At 43.0% G+C, this 16,282-nt stretch overlaps 1 protein-coding gene across 1 annotated transcript in view; it reads right to left on the bottom strand.

Annotated features, from left to right (window-relative positions):
- Window positions 1-3,424: 3,424 nt before the first annotated feature.
- Window positions 3,425-16,282, bottom strand: part of LOC121878963 (homeobox protein homothorax-like) — a 198,923-nt gene continuing 186,065 nt past the window's right edge. Inside the window, exons 6-7 of the mRNA XM_042385414.1 lie at window positions 6,724-6,904; window positions 3,425-6,499 (exon numbers count right to left, since the gene is read on the bottom strand). Of these exons, the coding sequence (XP_042241348.1) occupies window positions 6,729-6,904 (176 nt within the window). The 3' untranslated portion in view covers window positions 3,425-6,499; window positions 6,724-6,728. The remainder of the gene's footprint in view (window positions 6,500-6,723; window positions 6,905-16,282) is intronic.

Here is a 16,282-nt window from a genome sequence, read left to right as displayed (position 1 = left end):
CCCACAAGTTGCATCAGGTGTCTGGGACAAACCTGTAATAAGTTCTAGAGCCCAAACCTACTGAGAACACAGAGTACCCCTAACTGTTCAGAGCAGGAGACCAAGAAATAAATAAAATTAAATATTTGCAAAGGTGGAACAAGAAATTCCAAACATTTGCGAACCCAATTGTTTTTATGTAAGTTTGAGTGGAGCTTACTTGTTGTTTCTATTAACAAAATTCAGGCGAAAGTTCAGTTGTCTTTAGAAATAAGAAACTAACATCAGTATCAGGAACACCTGGTGGAGTGTCATATCTTACATTCATGGATCATATGAATATAAACAGACGATTTGTAACCCTGGAGTCATCTTGTGCAAACAACAATATTCACGAATTTTATATTAAAACCATTCGTTGAGACTGATCGTTCCAAACAACAATTAAGAAACAACTATTCAATTCCCTCGGGTGTCTTACCTGGGATATGGGACTGGAGTAAGACCTCGGTGGAGTTAAAGGTAATGTTATTTGAGGTGGTAACTCAGGCTTAGACGTAAGCAGGACATAAACGGCCTGATTATTCTTACTAAACGACCCAGTGCAGAATGAATTTGCTGTGCGAACCCAAATGTTTTTATGTAAGTTTGAGTGGAGCTTACTTGTTGTTTCTATTAACAAAATTCAGGCGAAAGTTCAGTTGTCTTTAGAAATAAGAAACTAACATCAGTATGAGGAACACCTGGTGGAGTGTCATATCTTACATTCATGGATCATATGAATATAAACAGACGATTTGTAACCCTGGAGTCATCTTGTGCAAACAACAATATTCACGAATTTTATATTAAAACCATTCGTTGAGACTGATCGTTCCAAACAACAATTAAGAAACAACTATTCAATTCCCTCGGGTGTCTTACCTGGGATATGGGACTGGAGTAAGACCTCGGTGGAGTTAAAGGCAATGTTATTTGAGGTGGTAACTCAGGCTTAGACGTAAGCAGGACATAAACGGCCTGATTATTCTTACTAAACGACCCAGTGCAGAATGAATTTGCTGTCAGTTTCCTTCATGGTTTCGTTATATCCAAATTTGGACACAAAGAAACACAAAGTAAACTCTCGTAAGATAAAATCATGGGTATAATTTATCAATGTTGTATTAACTAAAATCCAATTTTTTTCCTGAGGTTCCATTCACCTAAAAACATAACTGAGGCTCCATTCGAAATCCCACAATAATAAATCCTTCTAAAAGACACAGGCCAGGCACCTGCATCCAAATTAAAACTGCCATAACATAGACCGAGTTCTACACCGTGGACTTTTACATGGTGTTAAGCTGTGAAGGCACCAACACCCCAATTTGCCAGTCACTCTCATAAAAGGTTTTTAACAAATGTAGGCATTACTAAGGAAACCACACAAGCACCTGATATTTTGAGGCTACAGCCAACACTTGAGTAAACTGTTTCAAAATATTATCAGAGTATCTTGGTTCCAGCACTTATCTTTCAACAGGACCAGCGCCAATCAGTTCATTTGACAGGATTGAAGGGTCGACGACATTTTGAAAGTCACTTTAGTGTCGAGAAATGCACATATAAGTGTGAGATGAAAGCTTCTTGGCCTTCACCCTAAGTGGTGACTTTCTTCCATGACCCTTACTGTCTATGATGGATAAGGTTGCGATGGAAAGGTCGACAAATATTTTAATTAGTCCCAGTCAACAAAATTGGGGATTCTAGGAAAATTAAATTTTTCAACCCATAACCTTGACTGAATAAGCGTGCATCCCCCGACCCAGGTAATAAGCTGGATGAACACTGCAACAGTGAAAATGTAATGAACAATGTAACAGAGAATAAACTCAGCATATATAGATATATATGCTGTTATGTACACTATCCCAAAAAAGTATTGGAAATGAACACAGTAACACGTGCACAACAATCTTGGTTTGGTTGGTATTTCTGATTGTGAGTTGCACCTTTCGTTCTTTCTTCTTGCACCTGCTAAGATCCATGATATCTGCAGTATACTACCTATTCTCTACATAATGTAATGAAATAGGATGAATTGTGATACCATAATGCAAAACCAATAACGTCATGAGTAACCCCGCTGATTTATTCACCTTAGATACTATTTCAGCCTCAGGGGATGGGTTACCAAATAGGAATATAACGTTACTATGTTTTCATAAACCGAGGTTAAAACAGAATCGTTTCAAACGAAATATGAAACACTATGATCCGATATTACAATCATTTACAAATATAGTAATTACATGTGTATTATGGTGTCATATCCAATTACAATGACATTATGTGTTACTGCATTTCGATATTATTTCTACCTTAATTGATGAGGTAACAATTATGAATATAACGTATCATCTCATGATTTGTGCCGACAACGGAACATTATCTGATACACACTACGAGACGATGTCGTCAAGTCACTATGGAGACACCACAGGCAACACGAGGCAGCATCATCGCCCTTCACGACATAGGCCTAAACAACAAGGATACAGCACGACGGCTTGGCTAACAACCGTTGATTTATAGGTAACTGTTATTCGGAAAGTGACATTTCTCCATGTCTGTCGGTGCAAGCTGTGTTTTCCAATGAGTCTCGGGTACTAGTATTGGTCATGGGTTTCCAGCAGAAAACACCCACTATGTATCAGACTGCAGTTGATATATTTTCGTTACATTAATATCATTATATTATTCTGCTAAAGATGGACCACGGTAATTACCCATATTACAACAAATACCAGAAATTATAACTGGCAACCTCACAGATACTAGGAAGGCTGGCCTACCAACATAATGCAGGAATCACAATTAGTGATTGGAAATATTCGTCCTTAGTGACACATAGTATCGATGAGGAAAGGGGCCGATAGATTTTGGGAGAGTGTACAGCTGTGGAAATTGATTTAGGCAATGTTTGGGAATGTGCTTTATAGTCATGGATGATGTAGGGTGATTGAGATTTCAAAATCTTTTTACTCAGATTTTCCTTTACATTCCATTTTTTCATGCTACACTGACATAACTAATAATGAAAAGCAGACACTGACTCTAAACCAATCCTGTGTGGATATAATTTTGGCTACAACTGTACATGAACATATTTTGCCTGTCTATGTGAATTTTCGTGTTATTCAGGGGGAAACATTGGACAATGATGTTCCTACTTAGCAGAAATGTGAGCTGCCAAAGTCAAGTCAAACTGTTGGTGCCCTTCAATGGCCCAATACATTCATCTGCTAGGATGATCAGCTTACCTGGGATGATGTCACTCCTGCTACTTACTTTCTGCTTTAATTACTGTCAGCGTCGTCGTCGTCTGCGTGAAGTAGTTTCTTTCGTAGCTCCTGTTAACTAACTGACTGTGACGAAGGAGGTTAAGAAATTGATCAAGGCCATAGTTTAAAACACGTTTATTTTTGGAAAAATCATATACACAATACCCAGCATTTAATGCTTTCATTGAATGCAGACTGGAAAGAAGAATTTCGATAACGGCTCAACTAAATTCTTATGATTCTATTATAAGAGCTAAAAAATGTATTTTACAGAATTGCAGACATTTTGAACTTTGTTGTAACAATGTTTTCTTCATGAGAAGTTGAATTTAGGATACAAATATACAACCACTGTAGAAATGTCACTCTACACTGCAGTCACGGGAAGAGGAGCGGCCCAGTCACTGGCACAGGGAACGTCCAGTATGTACAAAAACAAGGGAAAGCAGCTCAGAAATCGGATAGATTTTTACTACTACACAGTTACCTAACCATACGGGGTCCACTGACGCCAAAAACAGCTTTATAATATTACAATGTGGCAACACAAGAGCACAGTAACAAGAGAAACCATTTCAGTTGCTTTTTTCTTCAGGATTTATGTAATGAGCAGTTAAGAAAAAAAAATTAAATCATGTAACTTTATATATATATATATATATATATATATATATATATATATATATATATATATATATATATATATATATATATATATATATATATATATATATATATATATATATATATATATATATAATCCTTCAGACTGAGTGCGCGCTTGTGCAAATTTTTTGTCATATGTAAGTTTTTTCACATTAAAATATGCCAGTAACTTTAGCATCATCCAGAATTTGATTCCTGATTTTGTTCGTTGAATTTTGCTGATAACTATAACAAAAAAATAAAATAAAATATTGGGGTAGCAAAACATTTTTTGCTCTTTAATTAAAGACTTTCATTTGTTATACTGTACACAATTAGTACATAATTTTATGGTCTGAAATATTGCCAAATCATTGCAGAACAAAACTTCTTTGTAAAGGTGCACTTGGCGTACACACACAGCTCCTATCTGGATACATATTTTTTACATAGGAAGAGATAATAATGATAATTATGATAATAGCAATAATAATGACAATAATAAAAGATAAAATATATATATAGAAAAAGGAACCGTAACAAAGCAGTACTCAATTATCATTGCCGGAAGTGAGCGCGTGTTAACATGTTTACCAGTGTGTAACACAGCGGTAAGTTGTCCAGTCACAACTGCCTCCTGATGCTCTACAATGGCATCGGACAGCATTAACACAGAACATCACAGAAATAATATCAATATTGCTGCATGTGTGAAAAGTGTGTTTGGTTATTTTATTAACTTCTTGCTTGGTTTTATTTTATTTTTATTTAAATGTTACCTATTATACAAAGTTAAGTAGGAGTAGTAATGAGTCCCCGCATGACACAAATGTCTCTGTGTTACCAACCAGTGTTGCCAAGCATGACAACGTCGTGAAACAAGTGCTAGTAATACGTATACACTGCCATGTCGGAGCTGGTATCACTGCTATGTGCCGGCCTCCTGGGGTCAGATGTGGGGACTCTTGACCACTAAAGCGTTTATATTACATTTATTGGGATCATCTGCATTGTCTAGTTTTCATTTTCTCTGACCACATTATTTTTTACCATCGTGTACCATAACATGATATCAATCGCAAAAAATTAGAAATTGAAGCTTGTTTAAAATCGAGGTATTTTTTTAGGCATTCTGATACTCCACAAGCTATTGCAGAAAGTCACTTCAAAAAGTCATTTAAAAACCACCAAAAGTAACGTACAACATACAGGATGAAAACTCCAATCGTATACTGAATTCACAATCGTATACAGCCGCCACAGTCTCTCGATTACTTTCTGCAATATCAAAGTGCAAAGGTTTGTTTGATGAGGGAGAGAGGGGGTACTGCATTGAATGGTTCTGCTTGGGGGTTCTGCTGAGGGTTAGGGACGTATTGTAGAGGTCAGGCTGTCAGAGATCAGGCTGTATGCTAGTCTGAAGTGAGGTAATTGATGATCCACAAGATGGTAATTCAGGATACTTGGAGAGAAGGGGGGGGGGACGGAGCTTGGGAGGTTGAAGTGGGAAGGTTGACTTGGGTAAAACAAGAAGGGATAGTCTTAAACTTTGCAGATGGGAGAAGTCAGATATAGGTAGGAGTATAGTGTATGTTGCACATTTACACTGTGGGTAGGCTAAATTACCACCATGCCAGGGTCATCCTGCCATCACACTTTTCCTGAGTTTGGGGGGTCACAGAGGCGAGCTAGGTCATCTTAGGTCATCTGTCTGACCCGACCAGTGGCGCATCGCGGCGGTGTGGATGTTGGTTTAGCAGTAGGCGGATTATTGTAGTTGTTACCGGTAATGTTCTCTGAGAGTTCCCATTTGTCACCACTGCACTGAAGTATTTGTCATATTTTTTTTCTGATTGTGTACGAATTTCTCATAAAACGAAAATCTGGTGCAAAAGAATTACATATATCACTTTCATATCATTTAAGGTATTGATCTCCGGGGCATGTGATGCTGCACGGCACTTGAGAGGTTGTCCAGGACGAGCACTATGCCCTGCTGTTGGTGCAGCTGCTGCGCCAACTATAGCACACTGCTGCTGCTGCCGATGCTGCTTCTGACGATGGTGTCGGTTACAGTGACGTCGTGGAGAGGTGCTGCTCCTGCTGCTGTGATCCGTATGACGTCATGGGAGGGTTGGTGCTGCGGCCTACTGCTTCTGACGTCACGGTGCATACCGTGAGGCGCAGGCTGCTGGTGATGTAGTGTTGAGATGATGACAGACAACACGCACAGCGGCGGGAAGGAGGGCGTCATGCCCTACCCTGCCCTGCCGCGCCCTGCCACGCCCCTGCCCAGCCCGCGCCACCGTCCTCACCCCTGGCCGTCCTCACAAACTTACGCACGAGACACCAAGATTATGTACACTGTTCCCCTGACACCGCCGCCACACGGTACACACGGAGCACTGGCTACGGCCGCCGGCGTCTGACAGTCCTCTCTGTCGCCGGCGGCCGTCACACTACTACACCTCCGGACACTCTACGCGGGGCTGCATGCGGCTCAGGGCATCAGGGACCACCACGCTCATGCCTACTTACGCCGCTACACGCTGTAACAATGTAAAACGTAAGTAAAACAAATATTAGTGGAGTGGGTCTGTATTATCTTCCTCTTACAATGAAAGCTGTCACACCAAACACAGAGAACTTTATCAATGTGCCATGATACTTCACCAAGAGGTAATTACTTACTCACTTTACTTATATCATTCAATTTCATCCAGAAATAACAAGAAGAAGTACTCGAACACCTTACACCAGCAGAGTAACTCACCGAACCTATAGATGGTGTGGGTAGTTGTACGCGGCTGCAGGATGACCGTAGTAGGCTGCTGCTGCGGCGTGGTCGGTGTAGGGGTCGGAGGCGCGGAACATGTGCTGCTGGCCGTCCATCATGTACCCCATAGACGCCGCATCCGGGGAGTACGCGCCCGCCGGACCTGGAAAATGCGGCACTGTGGCCAACATATTCATTACCCCGATGAACCGCCGTTAGTCACTACCTATTGGCGAGCTGAGAGGCAAGACTACTTCCTAAGATGACTACAAGATGCTCTTCAAGTACTGTACTTAGGTAATTACAAACTAATAGATATAAACTAATGCAACTTAATATAGAAATACTTCAGAATTACATATGAATAAAATCAACATATTGTTAACTACAATCTAAGAAGAATTATAAACTATTAATTACTTTATATATATATAAAAAGTGAACAACAAATAATAGTCTCACTCGTCGGGGATTTCTGATTTTTACTTGGAAGACGTAAAAACTTCATCTCCAATGAATGAGAAATTAATTACCAGTCTATTTAGAAGTAGAAGGAGACTAAAAAAAATGAACAACGAAAGGTGTTCATTGTTGTTGTAGTAGCAGGATTAAAATAAAGGCTATCCTCCCCCACTGACTTTTCATTCCCAGACAATTTTAGGAAGATGAAGAAGGGGCGCCGTGGGCAAGACGCCGACAAAAGAGGGTGTTGGTGTCTTTGTTTTGGTGATAATGGTTGCGAGGATGTGTGCCACCGTGGCAGACTAGCCGCCCTAACCTACTCCACTAACAATGTTCCTTTGTCTTAACCTTCCAGGACGGCCGGAGTCACAAGACGAAGGTGGAACACAGTTGGTGAATTTAGAATGAAAAATTCTGAGGTTCTATTTGATAGAGGACAATAGTGATGAGACACTACTATTTCGTTCTGACAGAAGGAAATTTAAAGTATAGACAGACACTATGAACTTTCACAAAAACCTTCCCTCACTCTAGCTGCCCAGCAATCCGTCATGGGTTGTCAAAATGCATAAAAGTAGGCCTATCCTTCCCACAGGCCTAAGAGGATTTCTCAATCAGCTGATGAGGATCTCCCCTCCGGCGACTGCTGGAGGCGAGAACACGAGAAGCTTTGGGGAGACGCAGGGAAGAGAGGGGGGAGAGGGAGAGGGGGAGAGGGAGGGACGGGAGTGTTGGAGGGGCGGCAGGCGCCGCTGAGTAAGTACCATTGATAAAATGAATCTGTAAAAGTAATGAAATATACTGTACCGTATGTAATATCAACAAGAGTGTAATGTAGTCAGTATGTGAACTAACAAGACTGCACATTCTCAATAGAGGAACCTCCCATGTTCAGTGGTATTGAATCTACAGAAATGAAAAGTCAGCTGGAGAAACAGTATCTGAGGTACTCCTAACCATGAACAGTGCTAAAAAAACTACAATCTACAAAACAGATGCTCACGCCGAGCACACACCAAAGTGCAGTGTAAAAGTAACGTTAAACAGCAGTTAATTATTATTTGTAGGACACCGCAATAACTTCAGCAGCCAAATCTTCGAGAGGTGAGTAACTCCCTTTAACATTTGGCCGCCAAGTATACGGAGTTAAATATTGGCAAAGCAGAAGTGGTGGCAGAGTCAGGATCAAGGAGACATCCAGTAAGGTTGTTAGCTGTGTGCAGTTAGTTCTAACTTTAACAGGCAGTTAAGAAGGTTTGTAGTAATTAATACAATATCAATTCATCACAAGTTAGTGTACCATTACGTGATCACATGCTAGTAATTCGTATATTGCTGGTTAATTATATTCAAACTTCTTGTACGTCCTTAACGGGAGACCTTCAGTAAACTTATCCTCTGACTGTCTAAGGAAAACAATAAATAAAAATATCGATTATAAATTTCCTATTGTCTTTACTCCTCTCCCCACTCTTGATTTTGGTGGGGGGGCGGAGGGGGGGGGGGTGCTAAGAGCCTAAATAAGGGAGAACTAATAGTAAGAACTGTGCATGATAAGGCAGGAAACATCTTGTACGCACAGGTATTTTATTTACTCATTACAGTTTACTTTTTTTAATTAGTGACATCATAGTTAATGATAACTTCCCTGTCGGTTAATCTTATTAAGTTACTTCATCGTATAGATCCATATAAAGTTAAAGTCGATCACAGAGTCATCTAAGGAAGTCTGGTAAATACAGTAATAGTATTGGGAAAAATAAACCAGTACTAGCCGACAGTATTGTTCTAACCTATAGATTTATCATTACAGTATTTTTCTTGTAAATAAACCATAAAAAAAAATGTTTTTTTCTTTTTCGTTGAGGAGTTCGTTCCTGTGAGCTAAGATCAGTCGCACATACATACATACATAGAGTACATACAATATGTTACACATATACGGTATATGAATAATTTCATTCAAAACCTAACTTAACCTACTTTAGGTATAACGTGATTATATACCTTATGATGGTAAACGACGTCTTGTTTTGTTCAAATTAGTTTCCATTAATTTGTCGTAATAAAAACAAAACGTTATCCCTACCTAACGCGACACACAAGACACAACAGTAGTAGAAATAATTAGCATATTTGTTCATACAGACGAGAAAACTTCATTCTTTTCCTTATGGCATTTACCCCAGATGTTATTTTAGGTCGACAGCATTACAACACTAAAAAGAAAACCATTAATACTCATAATATAACGGAAGCTATATATGGGATCATTCTGTCCAGGAAGGCAGTGTAGCTCCCCGGCCACGTGGAGGAGGAGGAGGAGGAGGAGGAGGAGGAGGAGGAGGAGGAAGAAGGGACAAATTAGGGGTCATACATAGGTCAGATGTCATAAAGAAAGGAAACATTACAAGATAAAAATAGTTTAACAAAAATAAGGATAAAAGCCAAATGAAAGAGCAAAAGAAAACGAAGGGTAAACAATGGTAGAAAGGAGAGACTAAGAAAAAAATGAGAAAGGACAAGAGCAGAACGAATGGGAGGGAGAAGGAGGAGGCGGAGTTGAGAAGATACATATGGGAGGGGAAGGGTGGAAAAGAGGGGGGAGGAGATAACACGGAAAAGAAGCCGGAAATGTGAGGAAACTTTAAAAGGACAACGAAAAATGGAAGGGGAGACAAAACTATAAACGAGAGGAGGGGAAGAGAACAAAGAAAAGACGAAGAGAAGGACGGAGAAAGGGATAAAAGAGACACAGAAAAGAAATGAGGACGAGACAGACGAGGAGAGAGAGAACAAAAAAGAAGAGGAATGGGTAAGAGAAAAACTAAAGAGAGGAAATTGTTAGACTAGGATGTGGACGCCAACGGAGAGAGAGAGAGAGAGAGCACTAAAACGTAAAAAATATGAACAAGGAAGAGAAAGGAAAAATGAGGAGGAAATCAGAGAGAATAAAATGAAAGGAGTCCGGAGAATGCTGACAGAAGGGGGAAGAATGATGAGGGAAGTAAGACAAAAAAGAAAAAGGGAACGAAAAGGAGGATAAAGAATAGAAAGGTGAGAAAGATGGTGAGAGCAAGGAAAGGGGGGTGAAAGTTGGGAAAGGGGCTGAGAGAGAAGGTATGTAGAGGTATGTAAGTAAGAATGTGGTGAAGGAAGGAGAGAAGAGATGGGGCAGTGTATATTGAAGGCAGAGTGAAAGGGAGGCAGGGGATGGAATAGGAGGAGGAGCAGGAAAAGTGATGATGTGGGATAAAGAAAAACATGAGAAAGAATAACTAACACACATAGTACATCACTCTCCCTGTTTATATGTGGTGGTGACGCTCCCCCTCCCCCCCCCCTTACTACCATCTCACCAACATAATTAATGGCATAGTTGCCTGGCTACTGGACGTGACTTCTCCCTCATGGTATATATATATATATATATATATATATATATATATATATATATATATATATATATATATATATATATATATATATATATATATATATATATATATATATATATATACATACATACATACACACACAATGAAATATAAGCTTGTTTTGAATCTCTCCGTCATCCATAATTTTGGTCATCAGTGCAGGTAACCTTATCAAGGTCTACATCAAGGTGCTACGACCAGTCACTCCTTCCTAACGCAAAGATGGCAAGTGCAGTCACTCCTGCCTAGAATACTGTGTGTGTACCATGTAATCATAGAGATATATTCCATATTTTTTTAAACTACATACAAATTCTCTCCTAGCCAGCCAGTCAGCCAGCCAGCCAGCCAGCCAGCCAGCCAGCCAGCCAGCCAGCCAGCCAGCCAGCCAGGCACGCAATAATCTTACTTCCCGTCACGTTGAAGTTATCTTATATCCTTATTTCATTGAATCTTATTATCATGAATCCTTCTCTCTAAAAAATTTCCCTCCCAGGAACCGTCTCCCTATTAAAACTCAGTTCACGTTGTTGGACGGTGCGCTGCTGAGTAAACTAACAACCACAAGGGCAAACTAATCTCCAGTAAATTTCCGGAGGCTGGGGGAGTTAGAAACTTAAAATTTTCAAATACAGTGAAAATCCTCTTCCACCGTCCAGGATTTACAGTTTCTCTTGCTCTGTTTGCTGATAAAGTGACTATCACACTGACTATCATCCGGGCCTCCCCCTGCTGGCCACAGCACCCTGATTACTATCCACACTAACGGATGACGGTAGTTCTCCCAGACTATTTACTTGTGATGCTGGCCTACAACTACTACTGGTCGTCCCCATAACCAGCGTCACACCAGGCTCCACTCGCCACACCTCTGAGACTTGTTTACGAGAAATACTCTCCCTCGGCGGGGTGCAGTTGAGGCCCCAGAGAAATGTTTTGAAGAATAAACATTGTTATTTTCGACACAACACGTACCCAGCCGCAGGGAAACCTGGACACTGGGAGACCCAAAAGCCAGGAGACCTAGCTACCAGGAGATTAAGCTGCCAGGAAACCTAGACGCCAGAAGACCTAGCTGCCAGGAGATCGAAGCCGCTAAGAGACCAAGCAGCCAGGAGATCTACCTGCCAGAAGACTTTGTTATTAGGAGTCTTATCTTCCAGGAAACTTATCTGTCGGAGTTCTAGCAGTTGGAAGACCTAATAGGTATGTCCTAGCTGTCGAGGAACCCGTAGAAAATCTTTTTTACCCAACGACATAGCTGCCGGAGCCCTAGCTGCTACAACCTAGACGCTAGGAAACTAAACTACCAGGATATCTAGGTGCAGGAGGCGCTAGTTGGATTAACCCTAGATAGTACCGTACATAACTGTACACACTTGTTGACTATTACAACCTGGACATCAAGGCACCCACAGCTTCCTTTCCTTGAGTCAGATATAAGTTTGTTTTAGCTGTGTTTTCAGTTCTACATATGACCGACTGACTCACTCACCCACTGCTTAAAACAATCGATTGCTAATTTACGAAATCCACTTATTGTGACCTAACAATACAGTGAACTAAATAATTCATCTTAACTTACCATTTCTTACTTAAACTATACATAACTTTATCACTCTCACTCAATAACATTGGAAAAAAAGGATTTACCCTACCACGGCTTTGACTATACTGTATATGGAACTGTATTCAACTAAACCCAACAAAAATTGCATAATTCTGCACTTTATACCTAACTGTCTATGACTATGAGCATCACTTAATGAACACGAATCTCTGATTTATGTGCTGGTTACTTGTACTTGTTTCCTACTTGGTTATAACGCAGCTTAAATATCCCTCGTGATTCAACCCTCCCAACGAGACGTCCTCCTCATATCCCTCAGCAACCCCCTAGCCAGACGTTCATCATTCTCCCAGCTAGATGTTCCCATTGTCCCTAACATTGTCTTAGCTAGGTTTTACTTTTGTCCTTAACACTGTCCTAGCTAGAAGTCCTCCTAGTTCCTACAATCTTTCTTGCCAGCAGAGATCCTCTTGGACACCCCTAGACAGATGCTTCCCTTGCTCTCAACACAGTCGTAGCTTCCCCCCCCCCCATCACCGAACACTCCGCTCCCCCTTAAAAAATGCCAGAGGCATCCCCCTGCAAAATACACCCTCAGCCATTCACCCCCCTAGACTGGGCCAGACTCCGGGGTCGTCCCGTCCACATTTCCTCCCGGCCGCTTCCTCTATCACTAATAGTTATCTACATGATGGTCTCCTCCCCGTGTTGCCAATTATCACTTTAAAACATAAACATATACGCGTTATTTGCCTTTCGACCTTGGCTGAGGGAGAATCTTGAACTGTCTGTGTGTTCACCAAGGAGCTGTGCGAGAGGTAATGTACTTTGACAGTTCAAGATGATGAAAAAGAGCGTGACCAAAAAGAGAGCAGAACTCGTCTGGTCTGGTGGTACTTAGCAACTCCCTCCGGCAAACCATCTAGGGGGCCATTTATCAATACTTTTGGGTATAATAATGACACATGGGAAATGGGCCGCAATATCACTTTCAACGGCACACAGCACAGTTTCATTAAGGCAGCGGACGGGCGGCTCCTGGACCGCTGGTCGCCACCGCTTGGTGCTCGTGGTCAACATTCAGGCCTTGATGGGATGACTTTTGTGGTCTAAATGGTTCTGTCTCTGGTCCATACGTTATGTATTTCCCTTTATCCTCCTTCACGTTCCCTCCTCTTTTTTACTGGTAAGGAGACCAGAGATAAGGAAGATGAAGGACAAGCGCTAATGTTTCATTTATAAGACACGTAACATATATTAATTCATTTTCCTACTAAATTTAACATTAATATAAAAACATTCTCAAGTTACCATTCTATCTATATTTACGATACATTCTATGATAATAATTACTTATCAAAAAGGGAAAATTTTTGCTCCTCCAACTCGGCGAAAAATTGGGGGCTTCAACAAGGGGGCCACCAGCCGCCTGGAGAGTATGAAATGACTGGACAATCACATCCCACATTTACATCTTGTTCAGACCCACCCCAGCCCTTCCCCTACACCACCCCTGCCCTACCCCATTACCACCCCTGCCCTCCTCCACTACCACCCTAGCCCTTCCCCTTCACCACCCCTGCCCTACCCCACCCCTGCCCTCCTCCACTACCACCCCAGCCCTTCCCCTTCCACCCCTGTCCTCCCCCACTACTACCCCAGGCTTCCCCCTCCACCACCCCTGCCCTCCCCCACTATCAGTTCCCTCCATCCCCTACTGTCCCTACCCTCCCCTACTACCACACCCCACCCCGTTCTACCCCTGACCCCTTCCACCCCAGTCCTCCTCAACTACCACCCCACCCTCCCCCACTACCCCCTGCCCTCCCAAACCACCCCCGCCTCCACCAGCCCTCCTTCACTACCAACCCCTGCCCTCCCCAATATCACCTCCTTCCCTCCCCACCACTACCCCTGCCCTCTCCACTATCACCCCTGTCTTCTCCCACCACCCATGGTCTCCTCTACCACTCCTAGCCCTCCCCACAAATTTCTTGCCATCCCCAACACTCCTTTCCCCTACCCCACCACTCCCTGCCCATCCTTCACTCTCACCTCTTGTCCTCCCCACCAAAGCCTCTCCCTACCACCACCCCATGTCCATCTCATAGCCCCCTGTCCCCACCCCCGCCCCCTACCTCCTCACACGATTATTTATTCGTAGTGGGGAAGACCATCAGTGGAGCGACGAGTTGTAATCGGCCCTTTTGTGTCACCACCATACTGGAAGAGGGGGTGGGGGGGGTGGTGGGGGGCTATGTTGGATGATAGTGGGTGATAGGGCTGTAACATGATAGGGGCTGTGATGGATGATGTGGTAAAAAGAAGTGCAGTCTGGTGGATGAGTGAGGATGATGTGGAAGAGATAAAGGTTATAGTGTATGATAGAGGGCTGTGGTAGGTGATAGGGGACTGTGGTGAATGACAGGGGGCTGTGGTAGATGAAAGAGGGATGTGGTAGATGATAGAGGGCTGTTTTAGATGATAGGGGGCTGTGGTGAATGACAGGAGGCTGTGGTAGATGAAAGAGTAGTAAATGATAGAGGGCTGTGGTAGATTATAGAGGGTTGTTGTAGATGATAGAGGGCTGTGGTAGATGATAGATGGCTGTGGTGAATGACAGGGGCTGTGGTGAATGATAGGGGGCTGTGATAGATGATAGGGGCTGTGGTGAATGACAGGAGGCTGTGGTAGATGATAGGGGGCTGTAGTGGATGATAGGGGCTGTGGGTGGATAGGGACTGTGGTAGATGATAGGGGCTGTGGATGATAGGCAGCTGATGATGGGGGCTGTGGTAGATGACAGGTGGCTGTGGTAGATGACAGGGGGGCTGTGGAAGATGATAGGGGCTGTGAATGGATGAAGATTGAATATGGTGAAGTGGAAGAGGAGGACTGACTGTGGTGGAGTGGAGGGAGAGGACTGCCCGTGGTGGAGTGGAGGAGAGGACTGACTGTGGTGGAGTGGAGGGAGAGGGTTGATTGTGGTGGAGTGGAGGGAGAGAGGACTGCCCGTGGAGTGGAGGGAGAGTGGAGGGAGGGAGAGGACTAACTGTGTGGAGTGGAGTGGGGAGAGGGTTGACTGTGGTGGAGTGGAGGAGAGGGTTGACTGTGGTGGAGTGGAGGAAGGTTGACTGGAGTGGAGAGGGTTGTGGTGGAGTGGAGGGAGAGGACTGGAGGAGTGGTGGAGTGAGGAGAGGTGACTGTGGAGTGGAGGGAGAGGACTGACTGTGGTGGAGTGGAGGGAGGGGTTGACTGTGGTGGAGTGGAGGGAGAGGGTTGAGTGGAGGGAGAGGACTGACTGTGGTGGAGTGGAGACGACAGATAAAAAAACAAGCAAATGAGTAGGAGACAAGAAGATACAGGTATACAGGTGACTGAAGAAGATGAAGATGGTTGGAGAAAACAGAATGTGGAGAGGAGGGGAGGATAGGGAAGGGGAGGATAGGGAAGGGGAGGATAGGGAAGGGGAGGATAGGGAAGGGGAGGATAGGGATGGGGAGGGAGGGATAATGGCGTGGGAGGGGATTTGGACTAGGACAGAGGGGGTAGGGAAAACATTAGGGAGCTACCTACCAACTCGTGTCCCATCCTATAGGCCTCAGACAAGCAGGTTATAAATATAAAAAATCTTACCTTATTAAGTTTGAAAAGTACGACCCACTACGTCGGTATATTTAATGAACGGAGGAGAGTTTCTCAAGTATACTCGCATAAGTGTGAGTGTGAAACGCCAGGGGCTGTCACTCCTGTAGTAGGGATGAGCCAGTATGCGGGAGGTGGTGACTGGCAGACCTATCCTGTAGTAGGGATGAGTCAGTATAAGGACTGGCTCGACACTCCTAGAACACCCCCAAAATAGTGCCAGGCTCGCGATGTTACGCAGGGAAGCCGCAAGAATGGCGGCCCATTCCTCACTTCTTTTACTTCCTCCGCGGGCGACTTTTGTGTTGCAAGGAAATAAAGGCTACACACTCTTGCTGCTGTAAATGATCTTAGTTCTTTCCTGGCGTATCAAAAGCTCCCGGACCCCAGAATTAATTGGAAGGATTCAAAGCAGCCTTGGATGTGAAGCGGCCTATGTGTG

The sequence above is a fragment of the Homarus americanus genome, unplaced genomic scaffold (assembly GCF_018991925.1).
Source record: "Homarus americanus isolate GMGI-L3 unplaced genomic scaffold, GMGI_Hamer_2.0 scaffold4060, whole genome shotgun sequence".
Taxonomy (NCBI): Eukaryota; Metazoa; Arthropoda; class Malacostraca; order Decapoda; family Nephropidae; genus Homarus; species Homarus americanus.
The sequence above is the reverse complement of the archived record's forward strand: the minus strand, read 5'-3'. Positions and strand labels throughout refer to the sequence as shown.